Source organism: Balearica regulorum, chromosome 5 (assembly GCF_011004875.1).
Source record: "Balearica regulorum gibbericeps isolate bBalReg1 chromosome 5, bBalReg1.pri, whole genome shotgun sequence".
Taxonomy (NCBI): Eukaryota; Metazoa; Chordata; class Aves; order Gruiformes; family Gruidae; genus Balearica; species Balearica regulorum.
In genome coordinates, this window is record NC_046188.1 from 61098621 (window position 1) to 61115361 (window position 16741).

Below are 16741 nucleotides of genomic sequence, written 5' to 3' on the forward strand. Positions count from 1 at the left end.
CATACAGCAAAAGCTGTTCCTTCAGTTCTGCGCTTCAGGAATTCAATCTGGATGGCCCACTTGGTATTAGTAATTCATAGAGAAGAGACAAAGAGGGGAAAAGGAAAGGGAAAAAAGTAAGCAGCAAAACTCATGTTAAAGGTGCATCTTGTTTGGATACAGTACCTAGCACTGGTGCACTGACACTCCTGATGCGATCTTCAGTCATCCCAAGAAGCAGAAAGCCAGATGAAGAAGCAAAGAAGATAGATACAAAACACCAGCAAAATAAAGTTATGGAAGAGCAAAGTAGTAAGCTGAGCATTAAAAGCAGAAACAAAAAGAAAAGAAGCAGTTATGCTTGACATGAAAGTGAATATGCATTGGTGTGCACACGCCCCAAGAATTCTGTACAGGTCATTTTAAAAAAAAATAGGTATGATCATTTATCTGTTGGGGTTTTTTTTGTTTTGAACTATTCTTAAACAATTTTAACACATTAAGCATAGACTACAGAGCTCCATAAAGCCTGTGGAATATTTGAAATGAAGGAATGTCTACAATTACATCAAATTCCTCCAAAACATAGAATTGGAGGTATAATGAGTTTACTGCACACGCAAGAAACAACCAACCTGCATAAAAAATTCTGTTAATTCAGTATATTTAAGGAGTCATTGCTTGTTTCTAGAAAAAGGACATTTTCCTGTACAAGATCACCCATCCTTGGATAATCCTGCAGTTAAAGACATAACAGCATGGCTCATGCATCGCCTACATTGTTGCAATCACAGAAAAAAACTTTTTAAAAAAAACCCCTAAATAACCCACAACTTAGCGAACCAGCTTTTAGGACCATGAGGCCTTAATACAAACCCACCAAACAAACAAACAAACAAACCCCAACCAACCAAAAAAAACCCCAAAACCAACAACCCACTACAACTTTTAAAGGGTAGGAACACTTCAATATCACCAGGGATGCTCGTGTGCCAGAGCTCTCAAGTTCTTCAGTCCTTGGCAAATAGCTGGTTCTCTGCCTCACTGTAATACTTTTTGTCAATAAATCCATGCTTAGATGTCAGTGAAAGAAATCAAGTTTCCAGACATAGCTATAATTGTGGAATAACAGTATACTTGTATTTTCAAAATCCACTGATGTTTTCCTGCACCTAGCAAGTTAATTTTTCATCTGTGGCTCCCCACAAGCTACATCAACCAACAGTGCTGGTACTAGGACATGTGCCCCAAACGTGCATGTTAGTGCTAGTTATATTGCAAACTTTCACACACTACAATGCAGTGGGATGGCAAAGGATGGGTTGGCTTGTTTTAATACACCAATCCAGTGTACATTTTTTAAAAGCATTGATGACATACTTGGCTGTGCATTTTTGTTTGGCTTTTTTTTTTTTTTTAAGAAAATAGACCTGCAAGCTCAGGGGAGCATTGGAAGCGTGTCTGAAAAAATACTGCTTATTCATATTGTCAATATGTCTGCATCTCTAAAGTTACCAATTTTTAGTTACAGATTTCTTGGCTTTCAGAATGCTCTCCCCACAATCTTCAAAACAATGTCTCTTCATTACTTATGCTATCCATGATGTCAGCATATTATATCATAGAGCATTCTTTTCTGCAGCACTCAAACTTAAAACCATCCTTTACTCTCCAGTGAGTTAATGTGGAACATTTTTGGTACGTTGTTAAAAATAAAAATTAGAACTTTCCCTAACTGAATCACTTAAACGTCACAGTCCATTGTTCTGGCATAGCAGATTACATACCGCGTTCTGTCCCAATCCCTCAAACACTTTGCTTTCTTCCCTTCCACATAACCCGCTCAGGGAGGGGTGGATACATACTTAAGCCCAGGATGCTGCTGTCCTCGTTGTTGTTCATGGCACACCCATCTGGCGAATTATATGTTCCCTGCTCTCCGTTCTGTAAGGGTCGAGGCAGCTTTCCTGGCAAGGTTTGGTACTTGCTGCCTTTCACAAGCGGCTTACTCTGTTTTGGGGGTTTTTTTTTAAAGAAAGAAAAATAACTAAATAAAAGAATCAAATCACTCATATCATTTGCAATCCAGTACACAATATTTTAAAAATTGAGAAAAAGTATTTGAAGTTCATGGTTCAAAAGGACACCACCCCCTCCATGTTCCTTCTTACAGATAATTCAATTTAAATCCAACGGTCAGCTGACAAAGCTTTCTAGCTAACGCACAGCCTTCTCTTCCCTTATCTGTCCCTCCCACTTCAGCCAGACTGTATATTACGTTAAAATATTATATACGTTGAATATTACCTGGTTTTGTCATAAGACTTTTTCTAGCTGTCTCCCTTTCCTTTAGGACCCTGGCACTACAATGATTTGGTCCTTCCAAGGTCAACTTTGATAGTGCTAGAAACGCATTTAGTTACTTCTCAGCCCATTCTCTGCTCTGTCAATTTTTTCCCCTATTTTTCATCAGACTGTGTAATTTTCTGCCTCACAATTGTATCTCGCTGGAATTTAAGCCAAAAGTATTTGAGTAACTCAAATTTTGTCAAACATACTTGCCCACCACCATTAATAACAGCAAAAGCATCAACAATGAAGTTAGGGTACAGAAATTTAACTTTTGTAAGAATTAAGATGTCTTTGTATAGATAACATTACAAATGCGATGTTTTAAAAGAAACGTAGCTAAATATATAGTTGCCAAATACATAACTAAATATATAATTGCCAATTCTATTATAGAACTTAAGCACAAGGTACACTTTTGATATATGCTGGGACAAAAAAGCGTAGACTGAGCTGTATTTTAGGGCTAGTCTGAATAGCTGCTGACTCTACAATTGTTGTCCAGGTCAGGCTAAGAGTGTAACGTATGCTTGCCCGCAGCTATGGTACACATGCACAGTAATACCAGCATCAGTGAGATTACGTATGGTGAAAGGACCTTCCTCCAGCAACAGAGGTCACAGGAGGAGGTCCTCAAAGTCTCAGTCTATTGTATTGAAAAGGAACAGGTATGTAGGCTTTGCTAAAAATAGAATCTCAATTTTCCTTGCATTCAGTTTTTCAGTGATCCTGCTCCTTGTATATAAATCTGATAGTTTTGAGCCTAACAAGATGCTTTTCCAGCCAAAGTACATGTTTCACAGAGGTGTTTCTCTACAGTTTTGGAAACAGCACGTTGAGACTTCTTCAATACTGAATCCAAATAAAAAGATGAAGGAGCCATCACTGAACAAAAACATATATCCCACAACTGTCAGAACTGTAGGAATACAGAGGCTCTTCCAGAGAAGCAATGGACCTGCAACTCCAAGTGACATTAGTGGGAGTAGTGTACATTCAATGTGTGTTTTGGAGTAAGCTCATGTGGTAAATGGTTCAGTATCAGAAAGGAGATTAGGTAAGGAAACTTTGTACCAAAAATATGCAAAACATTTAGTAAACAGAAACATATAGTATGCTCCTATTTACTAACCCCATTCTGACAAAAGTGTTTTACAATGTTGAAAACATTGTCCGTGACAGGATGATACATGAAGTATTTGATGAGATAACCACTGGTTTATCTGTTCTTATTTCAAGGCCTAGAGGGATCTTTGTGCCAATCTCTCAGTTCCTCAACTCCTGCTCCTGTTTCAGCAACTGCAGGAATACATCCTGACTTGTACCAAAAATTACATGAGGAGAAAATTGCTTATTACATTAATACTGTATTTTCTGAAATTGGCTGACTTCAGCTTCTAACCTCACATAAAAGCTTTTAGAGAAAAAAAAATTTCCTTCTCAAATCCTTACCCCTGTTCTCAGAGTTCGCCAGTACTTGAACTATGCAAACCTTTTAAAAAGAAAATGACTATAAAATGAAAACACAGCCATACCATCACAGCACATCACAACAGATAAATGTTAAGAGAGTTTACAGTTAATATACCTCTTGTTCTACAACAGGCTGTACTGGTTTTCCATCTACATACTACGGAGTTGCAGGGAGGATAATTTCAAAGTTTTATGGAAAAAAGCAACAGACAAATGTTAGTATTAACATACATACACAGAACATCAATTATAGTCTTATTACTGTAGTGATGCTACTCAATGCATTGACAATATATTACACGGTGTGTTATCTCTTCATTTCATTTCAATAAAATATGTAATACTAAGTGTGTTTGTTCAAACCACTCTACAAAATTTGCACCCTGGTTAAGTTCTGTTATGATCAAAGGGATTTTTCTATCTTCAGGCTTCTGGGTGGTCCCTTTAGACTCACTTTAAGCTGGGAACATAACAGTTGTTTAACAGTTAAAACAATATGAAAATGACAGACATAAAAAAAGAACATGCACAATACTGTACGTGCCCAGCTGAAACCATAAAGAACTGTGATAGAAATGAAGTGATAAAAATAACAGCACGGCTTAGCCAGAGACACTGGTGTGTTTTATTTTACTATTGCTGGACAGGATTGAAATTGGAGTTTTGTGCAAAGTACAATAGCTCCAGTAAACAGTGCCGCCTCCACAGGTTCTCTTGGATGTCATGCAAGATGCAAAGTCTTGTCATGCTGAGTCAGCAAAACAACTTTTCTTGGCCTTAGTTTTGGATGCAATTAATTCACATTCAGCCACTCATGTGCAAGGGAGGTCTCATTTCACTAAGAAGCCTTGTGCCTAAATTAGGGCAGACCATTTAAATGCCCTGCTGAACCTGGGGCTGGCTTGCTACAGTTCTCTCCTATCCCTGGTAGGTTCTTGTTCCTCAATGGACTCTGATTTAACACATAAAGTAGATTTACAGCCTAAATGTGTAGCTACAGCCTTATTATATCATATTGCAGAGGCTAATTAAGTTTTTGAATTTAAGACAGGAAAATAAAAGTTATGAGAAGAAAACAGACCTTCATAAATTCCACAAGAAATGAAATGTTAGTTCTGAATTGATTTGTATGACCACAATCAAATGAGTGCAACACAAGTTTCAAACGTTCTATTTGGTCACTTTCATCTTCAGAGATTTAAGAAAAATTTAAGGAAATTTGAAGAACTGAAACAATCATATTACTAGTGCCCATTTTAAATGGCAATACTGGCTGTGGGTAATCTGGTATTAAGCCCAATTTGAGTATACAGAGCGTCAATAACAGTACATAAAGACAAAACAAGCCCCTGGACCATAATGTAATGAGACTTTGTAAACTGGAAAGTCTTTATTCTGGAATGGAATTAGGCCTTTGAATTAATAACAGTGCTCCTGCTATTCTAACTAAGGCAGCATCACTACCATCCTCAGGAATGCCATTTGTATCAGAAATCTAAGTTATATTTACATGGAAACACGCAAAAAGGAATTCTATGTGGAAATACCCAGTCCCAATATTTAATTACTTTCAGGATTTGTTGCCTTAACATTTTTAGTGATTTGGAAGTCAAAATTATTTTAAAAACACTTACCTATAAATAAAATAATACTGCAGTTCAACAAAATGACTTCTCATTAACATGATTTGTTGTATTTCTCTTCAATATTTTTCTTTTCTTTCAGCTGAAAAGCTGAATTTAAAGCTGTGTACCTATGGGTGTGTCAGTTTGTTTATTCTAAGCTTGGCAAGGGGGTAAAAAAAAGAACCTGAACTGTTTTATCATTAGGGCTTTTTTACCCACGTACTATGATAGTGAAGGTTACTATATGCGAAACTAAAAGAGTATTTATACTTGACCTTGATCTTTTAGTCAAGATGTTAAACACCAGAAATTGTGATTACAAATAAACCAACCTTTTCCAGAGATTCACTCTGCAAGTCTTCTAAACTACTTGACTTTTTTTTCTGTGGAACCCTTAAAATAATGACAGTTTAAAAAGTAACAGTTACTACAACATGGTATGTTTGCATATGCCACAACTGTATCATATGACAGCTGTCTGTATCACATAACATCTGCATATAACAGATAATTCAGAATTGGGACATTCGTGTCTTTTGTTACATTTTTAGCATAAAACTCATAGTATTGGGGTCTACAATAGATGAAGTCAGAAACAGCAACAAGACATCCTTTGATCAACAATGAAAGGCAACAAGGCACAATGTGTGGTTGTAGACCTTATATCTATAGATGACTGTTTAGAAGCTCTTAACAAGCAAAAGTAGACAGTAATAACTCTCTGTGAACAGCATGCAACATTAAGGGCTTTTAAAAAAATTAAAATGGAAAAAGGCAGAATTATAAAAATAATTCTGGCTGTACATTTTACATTTCAATTAAAGTTACTCATTCTTACCTATTTATGATTTCCAAAGATTCTTCTTGTGGAGAGGTTAAATTAGTTGAAGTCACTGGAATGTTTCCACTTCAAATCAGAATAAAATATACTGATTTAAGTACTACAATACATATATCTTCTGATATGTAAAAGCACTAATTTATTCCTGCAATTCAAACCTTATACAACTACGTATTGCAAACTTCCATGGCAAATGCTGCTTTCACAACTACCCAAAAGTTCTTACAAAGCCAGGAACAGGCAAGACAAGATGCCAACAGTTAAACAGATTAAATACTACAGATTTAGGACAATCCACACAAAAAAAATATCAAGAAACAAAGGCCTTGCCTGATTTCCATAGTTTTGTGTGGCACCGAAGACAGCAGAGCTGGTGACAATTCTCCTGAAGAGGCCTGTGTAAAATAAGAGTTTCAAGCCTGTAACTAGTGCCTGATTCTGAATCTATAGTGCCCATACCAAGGGGCACAAAAATTCAGGCAGGGCCAAACTCTCACCTACATTACCTTAACTACTACAGAGAAACCAATGCACACAAATCATATATACAGCAGAACTTGCTTCTAAAACATCTTTACTAAGTACCTCTGTTTTAAATAATTCTCCTTGAGGGTTATTCAAAAGGTTCCACTTTCTTAAAGTTGTTTCAAGTTCCTCTTCACTGCCGCTAGAGAGAGAAGAGCCTGCAAGCAGTAAAATTAGAAGTAAAAAAGGAGAGAAACAGGCCAAAAAAACCCCAAAAACATTTAGGACCATATCATAGAGTCTAATACATCAGTCTCTAAGATCCCCTTCAGTCTTCACCTGATATGTGTAGTTTACCAGCCTCTCCACTCCCCACCCCTCCTTTGGGCTCTGATTTACAAGCTGGTTTATATTAGAGCAACAAATTTACCGCTTGTAGTTAGGTGCTGTGCTTGGTTGCGAGTACCTGAGTTGCTTATGAGGCAGCTTCTCAACCACTCTAATTCAGTTTGATGGTATAGGGCAAGTTCAAATTGTACCATTTTCTTACAGTGTATCGCTTTATAGGTAGCACGCATATTTGACATCACCTGTATCACAATGCAGTGTCCCATGCTCAGTTCAAGGATGAACATGGTAAACAGGCTCCAGGTTTTTCTGGATATCCCAGATCTAAACAAATACTGAAATACTCCACATTCATTATTTAGTAGGATTTTTATTCCTAAATTGTCAAAGCTGCAATACTAAATCAGGGTTCTGAATATTTAGTGCTCAGCAAACTCTTGTTCCCTATTCTTGTGTGTTAAATACAAGTTTCCACTCTGCCATACAAGACCTGAAAATATTGTTAATGTGATGATGTACATTGAACAAAACTGTCCTTTCAGAAGGCCAAGTTTCCCAGACTAAATTTAGCACTTAAAACTAAGGTGGAAACTTAAAGTAAGATTCTTCTAAACCCCAGTCCACTTCCTGCAGCATAGCTGATAAATGGGACAAAGATTTTTCCCCATATTTTGGAGTAAAATACATAATACTGTATGCACCAAAGCAACCGTGGGTTTTCAGTTGTTCCCTCCAAAGAACCTGTCTAGTGGGCTGTCAGGATTTTTTCTTAGTGGAAGGGCAACAGAACTTAGTATATTCATTGCAACTCCTTTTAGCAAAAAAGGAAAAAAAAGTCCTCCTACCAGTAGCAAATTGCACCTGAGATCAGCTTCCCTTTTATGAATGCTGTATTAAAAACATGACATAAAAGGAAACCACTGTATCATTGATGCTAGATGGCTGGCTGGCAGCTGATCATACTGCCATTCCTGAATTGAACTCTGGTGCAGGAAATCTGAATGTAGGATTTAATTAATTAGTATTCCTCATTCACCAAGGTCTCTTGATATCATTTTACACTGTAAAAACCAGTTACTCATAACATAATGGACACAGGAAACACCATACAAACTTAATACCTATCTGTATACTTTATTCATCTCCTACAGATCAACTGATTTAAAATCAACCTGAATGTGATTTTAATTTTGAATAATAGATTCTTGAGAGGGCTATAATGCAATTTAATAAGAACACTGTAAATTTATGCCTTTAGCTAATATGAATGAACTCTCCTAGTTGCCCCTATGTCGACAAATTCTATGTCTGTATGAGTGTTCCGCTGTTTCCTCCCTCCTTTTCACCCTTTTGCTATAATTCTTTTTGGTCTGGCCTCTACGTACAACCGCGGGGATGGCAACCAGCAGCAGTGAAAAAGGAAGTAGGGAGCTTTGGCCAGGAAGGACGTATGTCATAGGCCTGCATTGTGGAAGAGACTTAGAGGAGTCCCATCAGCGAGGAGGGCCAGGACTGCACGAAGTAGCTAATAAAACCATGGCCCTGCCTGCCCACCCAGCCATTGCTACACAGACGTAGGAGTTCTGCCCCATGGCAGTATACAGCAAAGCGCCTTAGAACGTAAGGCAGTAAACTGCAGTGCTTCGGACCCAACTGATAAGGACTTCACACAGCTGTACAAGCAGAGCAGTAATCTCATCAGTCATCCTTCCTTATCAGAATCCTTAATTACACCATTTAAAACAACACATAGCACCAAAATTAGGCTCCAAGGAAGGATTTACTGTTACCTGATGTAGAACAAATTTTCGTTCGTGACTTAGAGCATAAGATTCAGTCACAGACACCTTGCTGACTAGTAATGCTGTAACTAGATCTCCAGACAGATTTGACCCTATCTTTTTGTGCTGACTACAGCACAGGAAACAAAAAAAATCTCCACAAGCTACAGGCAATAACACACAAGCCTGTTCACGTCATAGTGTGGTTCTCTCTGTACCTGGAAGAGTGTATACTTGCTCTCATAGCACTCCAACATGATACAAATATATGCATAATGAAATATATATTACTATACACATATATTTAAAAGGACAACAAATAGCAGTTGTAGCGCATGCAGTTTTTAAAAGACCTGATATCAGGAAATTATTCCCAAGACACTTTACCGTGAGCTGCAATCATTATCTCTTTGACCCTCCTGTACTGGCTTAGCAATAGTGTTAACTCCTCTATTCGACGGTCCTGTGAAAAGCGTTAAAGAAAATCATATTTAAAATCCAACATTTTTAACCTGCACAATACACATTCATTTCTGTCATTTTGGCCTGCTTCTACAGAAAGCAGGATCAGGTCTCTCACATGCCTTGTAAAGAACATTTCTTGGCTTTTATTTGCCATTGTACATAATGTTTGCTGGACAGTGTGAAATTATGGATATAAAGAAACCAGAGAAGATTGACATTACTAGTAAATTAGTTATTTACAGAAGCATAATTTGGAAACCTGCTTTCACTTCTAAGACTCAAGGGAATATTCTGGACATGAACCTCAATTGCCTGAAGTGGGCAGTGTTTGGTTTTTTTGCTAGCATTGTACCTGTAATCATAAAGTAAATAATGTTTATGTTTTGTATAGTTTAACAATCTAGTCATGTTCTTTAATCCTCTCTTGTAGGATACGTTCTGCATTCTGACATCTACATTTACTCCAGTTTTGAACACACCTTTTTGAACCTAGGCAGTCAAACCCGCGCAGAACCAAAGAAACGAGGTCCCATGAATGGCTGATACATTATCCAACTCCACTCTTTCTCCAGTACCTAATGCTTTCCTATTATGTACAGAAAGCATCTTGATTCATGTATTCAGGGAGGGTGCTTGCCTTTTGCACATAGCAATGGGTAGTAATCATTATTTGATTGGATCTGTCATTTCTCTCATTTCCATATACAATATAAGTCACCAAGTGTGCAATCTTGCCATTTGTACTCTTACAGTTTGCCCTGTTTCTTTGACCCCAATTCTAAACTATGCCTGGGCAATAAATCTGGTGACTACAGAGGACTGAATCCAAACCCAAGCAAGTAATAAGGAGCTAGTTTTCACAAGCAGGTGTCAGGACAGCCACAGAAAGAGAGAAGTAGAAAAATTAAAAAGTGGGGGAAAAACCCAACCCAAAACAAACCCTTCCAGGAAAGCTGGCAAGTATTTAAGTGATTAGCAGATACTGAGCTGCTGCACTGCCACAGCCAGGTCAGACAGGTAGATGCTGCTGATCCTCCCTTCAAGCCTCAGCAAATATACACAAGACAAGAGAGGCCTAAAACAGATATCCAATTATCCCAACTATGGATGGAAGCAATAGGTTCTTCTTCATAGCAAAGAACTAACATACCTAGTTCTGTAAGAAAGAAAGAAAGAAAAAAAAAAAAAAGAAGTATGTGCATCACTTGCTAGCAACTTAGTTGAGCATTTTCTGTCCTAAATGACACAAGGAATGTTTAGAGTTATCCCAAAAGCTATTTAGAGCTATTATTCCCTCAGGAAGAATATTTTATTTTGCAATATTATTGAAGGTAACGGTTCTACATTAAACATTTAAGAAGCTGTGGGTCAACTGTCAGTCCACTAGTTTAAACACGACAGTTTCCAAGGAAATAACCCTCCTTTCCCTGTGAGTATACCCAGATATTAGGATATAAGCAACAGTATTTTGTGTTCCCTTCAAACAAAAAATCTTGCGCAGACTTGGAATAATTTTGGCAAGAGATAATGCCATGTCTTTTATTTTCCAGATGTAAATTTTGGCTTTTTGATTTTTTAAGAACTAAATGTTGTTATGAGTCACATTAATGTGCCCCAGAACTAGCATTGCCCTGTCCAGATTCCCCACTTACTAGAGGAAGTTTTCAGGGATGTAAATTATTGTCTATTTGATCATATACCAGTGTGTCATCTTAAAGGAAAATCCTATGGCCTGGTTTATTATCTTAAAACAAGAATTACAATTTCCTCAAGAATTAAGAGTTAATCCCCCTCAACTCCCCCCTCCAGCGCCCTCCAAAAAATAAGGAACAATTTATGTAGTAAGTCGATGGCATCTGAAGGTGGAGATTCAACATCCTCCAGGACTGAGCCCTAAACTCTGCCCTTGAATTGTCTGACTGACAGGCAAACAGCATACAGGTGATGAGACAAAAACTACATTTAGCATTTACATGGGTTTAATTTCACTCCTCCTCTCCTTTAGTACTCCTTTTTCTGTTTCTTTGCCTTCTCCCTCTAACTCCTGGTCACCTTCTGCCAAAATTTTGAATCTGATTCAAAGGCCACTTTGACTTTCTTTTAGTATCACAATCTAAGCTGAGGATATCAATGCACTTCAGATTAGGTTGGAAGATGAAGAGCTGCCAGAACCAACCAAATCTTAGTGATTGTTTCAATAGCAGAAACCAGGAGATTCTGCTCATTACAGCCTTGGCTTTCTACTTCCCTCTGGAATCTAATGAGCCTCCCAAGTTCTGCAGCCAGGTTAGCAAGGCCAGCTGCACTTTCTATTTAAATATCAACCTTCTGTCACAATCTCATGGAATAATCCAAAAATAGGACAATACCACACTTACAGAAAGTATGTTATTCAGAACATTTCAGAGATTCAAAACCATCACTTCATTCTCATTATGTAGAATGAGGATTATTTTCTTACCTTTTCTTCATTTGCAGCCAATAATGATTCCATTCCTATCTTCAACCGTTGAACTTCTTGATCTAGAAATGTTTTAAAAATGTTACAAGCAAAATACACTTGCTATATTTAGTGTAAACAATACATCTTTTGTGATACTCTCCTTATGTTCTTATTAGTAACCAAAACCAGGACAGTGGCGTGGCAAATGCACTGTTAAACTACATTTAATTTGGACCTTTTCAAAAGCTGAACTATTAAAAGCATCGCATAACACAAACACGCTGGTTTTGCTTCTAAAAGGCTACATAATACTATTTCATACTCTAAACATGAAGTAATAAAAAAAAGAAAAAAGCTTATTTTGCGAAAGATGAGAGTGCATTTTCTGTTACACATTTAAGGAAATAATTTTAAATATGATTGAAAATTGATTATATTCCATCTAGGAAAAATAGTTGTCAGATTATGAGAAGTAGTTCAAGGGCATTCATGAAACTTGAAAATGAAAAATAACAAAAGCTAGTTTAATATGAGGAAAATTTGTAAATTTAAAAAAAAAAAAAATCAGTATGAATAACTGATTACTGTTACCTCAAGAGCTAACACAGAATTGCCTCTCAGGCAATTTAGTGTTATAAGATAGAGGTTATTCAGGAATGTTATAGTAAAAACAATTAAAACACTCTCTGAAAATTTGTGAGGTTGTTAATCACATCATTCTAACTTTGCTGAACCAAATCCTTCATTTCTTCTCTACACACTATTCCTAGCAAGTCCTCTAGTACCAACCTGTACTTAATAAAGTCTAGATGATGGAGACAGAACCTGAAGTAGTTTATCTGCTGTGACTGCCACTCAAGGAATTCATGCTTTGACATTAAAACAGACCCACTTGTGTCACAAAACACTATGAAAACCAGATGTGCTAGGCACGAAGCGAGAGGGAAAAAAAGGAAAATCAATACTGCTAAAGAGCATCTTTAAAACCTGTTTTATAACTAAATGTTGAACATACAATTTCAAATGTAGACTATTGGCAAAAACTGTAATTAGTTTTTCTCGTGGTGATTCTGAAAAATACACACCTTGTAACGATTTAGATTTAAAACATGTAAATAAACTTTGCAAACATTTCTCTTGCAAAAGAGAACACAAGACATGCACAGACACAGCCAAATCAAAAACTAAAGCCAGCAGGCAGTGGGCAAGCATTTGGAAGATTTTTAAAAAGCCATTAAAAAATCAATGTCCCACTGATTTCTCTTTATAAGTATTAGACTTCAAAAAGAAGTGGTGTCAAGGTATTTTTAAGCACACTAAAGCAAACTTCACTTACAATATTTATAACAACATCAAGTATGGAAACATTTTTATTCAGATGGTTGTTTTTTTTTTAATTTACTGCCCTAATTAAAAAAAAGTCCAAATCCTTTCCCTCCAAGGAAGGAGGCTTTCAATTAAAGCCATCTTTCCAGATATTATATGGGTCTTACATATGTACAAATAAAAAGAGGTAAAGGTTAAGTTTTGGCTCTGTTAACCTTGACAACATCCCTTTGAAGTCCAACTATCTGATTTGTGAACCTCTGATTTTTTTTTTTTGGAAGTGAAACCTTACTAAACAGGGCAAGTAGCTGTCTGCTTGCTGCAAGCAATGAAAGCAATGTCTCATGTATATTACAATTAGACAGCCAAATCTTAAACAAACATTGAATTATTGCTGCAGAATGCATCCGAGTTATAATTTGTGTGAAAGGAACAGTGAGATACAACCAAAAGTGAATTGCAAGGCTTACGTTTTTCTTTTAGCCTTCTCCTATAAACTTCCTCTACGATGGTAAATGGTGAGAGTCAAATAAAGTATGTAGAAAAAGCACATATTAGATAAATTTTGCAATTTAATTAGAATATGCATTTAGCATACTACAAGTACATTGACATTATTTTCCAACTTTGAGAAGACCACCTAAAAATCTGATAAATCAGTAATTTTTTTGCAGAAGAATTATTACTGCTGCATACTGTTTCCATTCAAATATAGTCTAAGTGGTTTCCTTAAATGTAGCCTAAAGAATCTGTACAGGGTTTGATTCTTCTCCCACTGAAGCCAGTTTCACCCATCTTCAGCATGAACAGGAACAGACAGACTACTAGAATTTGAAAGTTGCTGAGCTCTTGATTTATTGTCATACTCCTATCTTTCCCCTGAAATATCATGAATTATTTGGGAATCTCACAGAAAATACAACATTCTATTAGTAGAAGAGTTCCTCTACAAAACACTGCTGTTAGACAAACTTATTTCCTAGTTAGACATGCAGTTCTCTACATGCACAAGCTCTGCAGCTGAGTGAAATCAGCACCGAGTATATGTTAAGTCATTTATTTGGAATAAACAACAGTCAAAATACACAGTCTTCTAGAAAAGACACATCTGCATTAATTCCCGTAAGGAGATTCACGGTAAGCCCTGAGAAAAGGTGGTGCAGCACCTGAGAAGTCACATCTCAACAAGGGCACTCTTTGGAAGCGTTAGTTAACACCCACAAAAGAAGTTAGTGCAGCTAAGCTGATGCACTGTGGTAAACTACACAGAAATATTCCTGCATGGGTGTCAGTATTATAGAAGAAAAAGCTCACTAATATCATACTGCTCACAGCCCAGCAACTGACAGAAGCTCCAGGGAGTCAGTACTTCAGAGAACTGTGACATGACTGGTCGAGACCAAAGGCTAAAGAAACTGCTTTATTTGCCATTGACCTGTATTGACAGTGCAAATTTAAAACAGAAACCTGCAATATCATACGGTCATAAAACAGCCCGGGCTGCAAGGGACCTTGAAAGACCAACTGGTCCAACCTTTCATGGGAGAGGGAGCCTAAATGAGATATACTCCCAAAGAAAGGAAATGTGTGAATCAATGACTATGTTTCAGAATGCTTAGACATTTAAACATTATGCTTAGCTACTACTGTGACTTTTTTTTTTTCTTAAAAAGTGGAAACTGCAAAGATTTTTAAAACAAAATTTGAAGGTATAAACAAAAAATATATTCCTGCTGAACTACAATGACTCTTTCAAATTATAAATTAAATTCCACTAGAAAAAGTTTCAGTGCCCTTAGGATACTTATTGCAATTCGCACTTCCTCTAGATCGGGACAGAATTTCACTCTACCAGAAGACAAAATAAATTTGCACCATTTTTCCTCCCAAAATAAATTCTGTAAGTCCATTCTTGTATCTCCTCGTACAGCTTTGAAATACTGAGCCAAGCTGCTACATAACTGAAGTTAAAGTAGATTTTTTTATTTTTAATTTTAATTCCCCTCCACTTACCTCTTTCTGCCACTTCACTATGTGATGAGGTCCTAGATAGCTGACTTTGTAAGCGTTCTATTTCTGCATCTTTGAGAGCTAATTGCTCTTGAAGCTGGGCTATCTCAGCCTGAAAGAGAGTACAACAAATTCAGAATAACATCATCACCAATTCTCTGTGATTTTTTCCCATGAACTGGAAGACTTCTAAGCGTAACACTTTACTTTGAGTGATGTCCTGTTTCCAATTCAGGACATTTCATAAACACTCTATCAACCTTACATATTTCATGGTGTTACTCTCCTATTCCTTTTACAGAAGCTCACTTTTTCCAATGCAATTATCTCTTGGATAAGAGAGATTTACAGAAATGTAAAAATTTCAAGGATTCAGGGAGGTAAAGAACTCTGGAAAGCTCTCAACACCACAATACTGGTCATATCATAATGACTATTATAGGGCAACTCCTGAGGTTTTGCTTGAAGACCTCTAAAATAAAACATTTTTTTAAAACATGCTGGGTTTTTATCCTAGTTACTATTTATTAATATAACTGAGAATCCATTAATGCTGAGCCCTCAGCAGCATAACAAACCTGTTCTTCCTCATACCAAATACTACAGCAAATAGGGTAGAAGCAAAGCATGGCTTGGAAAACAGCCACATATATACAACAATATCAGTGGTTCATTTACACGTGCTGCAATTCGTGCTGCTGCTAGACTGGGATGGAATATCTATCGCATGTTAAAGACCTCAACAACACAGAGGAAAAAGAATCCTGTGATTGTCCAGCTTGAAAAACAGTGACTCTCATCTCTTTTTCCTATGTATGAGAAAAAACTGTCAACAGCATACTTTACTAACTCAGTAGCTTCATTAATATTTTCTTCAGCACCCTTAAAGCCTTTATATATCAAAATTCTGCATTTCCCCCAGTGAAAGCATACCAAACCTCCCTGCAGTTAAAAAAAAAAAAAAAAAAAAGAAAAAAGGAAACAAAGAAAAAAAAATTCACTAATGTGACCAATTTCTCAAAATACTAAAATAAAGCAGGAAAAAAATGCAAAACACCAAACAACATTATCCAAATGGGGAAAAATGCAGACTAATTAATACACAAACTTATCTTCCCCAGGAAGCAAGCAGCTGGATGGCAGCAAAAGATCACACTCTGCCTGCAATTCCATATGGAATAGAAGAATCTGCCCTGTTGCATCTCTGAAGGGCTCCTACCACTTCCCAGTGACTAATATGCTTTTTATAGCAAGCCGTGGAAATATTCCACTTTCTCATCTAAGAAGCTGGAGCAACAGGAAGACAAAAGCTGCAGACCTCTTAATACCAGATTTGGATTTGACTCCCCTGGACTATTTGATCTCACAGCTCTTTTAAATGCCTTCTTTTCCTTTAATGTCTCGCTCCTGTCATCTCTACAATTATTTTTCTTCTTCCTCTCTCTTCCCCTGTACTTTTCTTCCTTTCTTAATCCTGTATCTTCTCTCACTCAATGGGTTTTATGACTCTTCTTTCTTATTCTTATTCTGCTCCTACATTTTCCATAATCTTTATCTGTCTTGGCCGCTGGCCACACACTGCTTGAGAAAATATTTTCCCAAAGACTCCTCATTTCCACCATGTCAGAGAAAACAT

General features: G+C 36.9%; 1 protein-coding gene across 2 annotated transcripts in view; it reads right to left on the reverse strand.

Annotated features, from left to right (window-relative positions):
* The window catches only part of PPFIBP2 (PPFIB scaffold protein 2), a 109141-nt gene that overhangs the window by 10922 nt on the left and 81478 nt on the right, over positions 1-16741 (reverse strand). Inside the window, exons 9-19 of one of the 2 annotated variants that reach the window (XM_075755225.1) lie at positions 15109-15217; positions 13566-13598; positions 11788-11849; positions 9249-9324; positions 6853-6950; positions 6598-6662; positions 6265-6333; positions 5759-5819; positions 3917-3958; positions 1845-1989; positions 166-198 (exon numbers count right to left, since the gene is read on the reverse strand). In XM_075755225.1, the coding sequence (XP_075611340.1) occupies positions 166-198; positions 1845-1989; positions 3917-3958; positions 5759-5819; positions 6265-6333; positions 6598-6662; positions 6853-6950; positions 9249-9324; positions 11788-11849; positions 13566-13598; positions 15109-15217 (793 nt within the window). The remainder of the gene's footprint in view (positions 1-165; positions 199-1844; positions 1990-3916; positions 3959-5758; positions 5820-6264; positions 6334-6597; positions 6663-6852; positions 6951-9248; positions 9325-11787; positions 11850-13565; positions 13599-15108; positions 15218-16741) is intronic. The other variant, XM_075755226.1, reaches the window with a different exon arrangement.